Source organism: Aristolochia californica, unplaced genomic scaffold (assembly GCF_029961685.1).
Source record: "Aristolochia californica isolate CCGP_79_NKW_82.1479 unplaced genomic scaffold, dmAriCali1.0.hap1 SCAF_15, whole genome shotgun sequence".
Lineage (NCBI taxonomy): Eukaryota > Viridiplantae > Streptophyta > Magnoliopsida > Piperales > Aristolochiaceae > Aristolochia > Aristolochia californica.
In genome coordinates, this window is record NW_027181826.1 from 22,843,534 (window position 1) to 22,845,184 (window position 1,651).

At 41.2% G+C, this 1,651-nt stretch overlaps 1 protein-coding gene across 1 annotated transcript; it reads left to right on the plus strand.

The window, feature by feature from the left end:
• The first annotated feature begins 246 nt into the window (after nt 1-246).
• On the plus strand, nt 247-1,002 carry LOC137951382 (germin-like protein 8-2). The gene is made up of 2 exons (XM_068797999.1): nt 247-364; nt 467-1,002. The coding sequence occupies exons 1-2, from the start codon at nt 247-249 to the stop codon at nt 1,000-1,002; spliced, it is 654 nt and encodes a 217-aa protein (XP_068654100.1).
• Nucleotides 1,003-1,651: the final 649 nt, after the last annotated feature.

The following is a 1,651-nucleotide window of genomic DNA, read 5'->3' on the forward strand; positions in this document are numbered from 1 at the left end:
ATATTGTTCTCACGGGATTCATAAATATTACTTGCTTATGGAAGCAGACTGCGTATCCTTGCAGGCATAGACTAAATCACAACGGAAAAAGGTTTTCAATGGGGTAGGTAATGGTATGGAACTCGTTTTAACTAGTCCTCTTCAACTAAAACCTGCTCAAATTCGGTCTATAAAAGGGCACTCGCTTTCTTCTTCTTCCGACCATAGCTGCTTCTTACTCTTTTTCTTCTCCTTTGCATAGAAGCAATGAAAATGGCCGGAAACATCCTTGTTGTTTTCCTTCTCTCCTTGGCTGCTTTTCAGGCATTTGCATTCGATCCGAGTCCACTACAGGACATCTGCGTGGCGGACGTTAACAGCAATGGTACTGTAACTACCTAGGCTGCACTACACGGTTCTGTTCTTTAGATGCATTCGCATGGGTTGAGCGATAACTCTATTCTTCTTTTTGTGTTTTTTTTTGCAGTTCGAGTAAATGGGTTCGTCTGCAAGGACCCCATGCTCGCCGTCGCGGAGGATTTCTTCTTCACTGGGCTTGACAAAGTGAGAACTCCAACAAACGCTGTTGGCTCCACAGTGACAGCACTAAATGTTACCCTGGTTCCTGGTCTCAACACTCTGGGCATCACCCTGGTTCGGATTGACTACGCACCCTACGGCCAAAACCCTCCCCACACACACCCACGAGCTACTGAGATTTTGATTGTCCTGGAGGGCTCGTTGTTTGTTGGTTTTGTCACCTCCAACCCTGAGAATCGCCTCATAAGCAAGGTGCTCCAAAAGGGAGATGTGTTCGTCTTCCCAATCGGACTCATCCACTTCCAATTCAATGTGGGGAACACTAATGCAGTGGCGATTGCAGCTCTGAGCAGCCAGAACCCTGGAGTAATCACCATTGCTGATGCTGTTTTTGGGTCGAACCCGAAGATTTCCGCTGATATTCTGGCTAGAGCTTTCCAGGTGGATAAGAAAATCATTGACCTTATACAGTCCAAGTTCTAAACAAGGAGATAACTTCGTTTTCCTCCATGTTTGAATAATAATCCAAGTGTTTCTCTGTTCTGTAACAAAATAAATTTTAGCAGTTCTGTAGCATCTGCTGAATAAATAGTGCTGGCGGCTGAAGGGTTTATGACCTTGCCACCCTGATAATGAAGTTCTTGAATGTTTCTCATTAATTCGCTATCGTTCAACTTTCTTACACCGTTACTTGGTTTGGTAGTGGTCAATTCAAATAACAGAATTACTATTCAAAGTTTGACAAATATTTTTGTGAGGTGAGTTCTTATGGTATGACAAGTTCTTATGACTACTCCTGTCACTAAATATAGTCAATTAACTCAAACTCTGGCATATAAAAACACTGTGGGCAACATAAATGAATTTACAGGTAAGTCACAAATCATTTTAGCCCCAAATTAGTTGATGTCACTTGTATGGGTTCACATTTAACAACTCATAAACTCACAAGACATATGAGCTAGGTATAATGCCATTATAAGAGGTGTACATATATATATATATATATTTTTTCATGGTAAAGATAATGCTTGCATGCATATTGTATTTAACAATAGGGTCTTGCCTATAATTTTGTTGATATTACAAAGCAATACATTAGAAAGCTAAGGGTCTCTTTGGAACCCCACAG

Bases quoted from the DNA above. Each gene is read 5' to 3' on its own strand.
- LOC137951382 (XM_068797999.1), top strand. From the start codon at position 247: ATGAAAATGGCCGGAAACATCCTTGTTGTTTTCCTTCTCTCCTTGGCT. The intron at 365-466 runs GTACTGTAACTA...TTTTTTTTGCAG, and splicing joins GGCGGACGTTAACAGCAATG to TTCGAGTAAATGGGTTCGTC.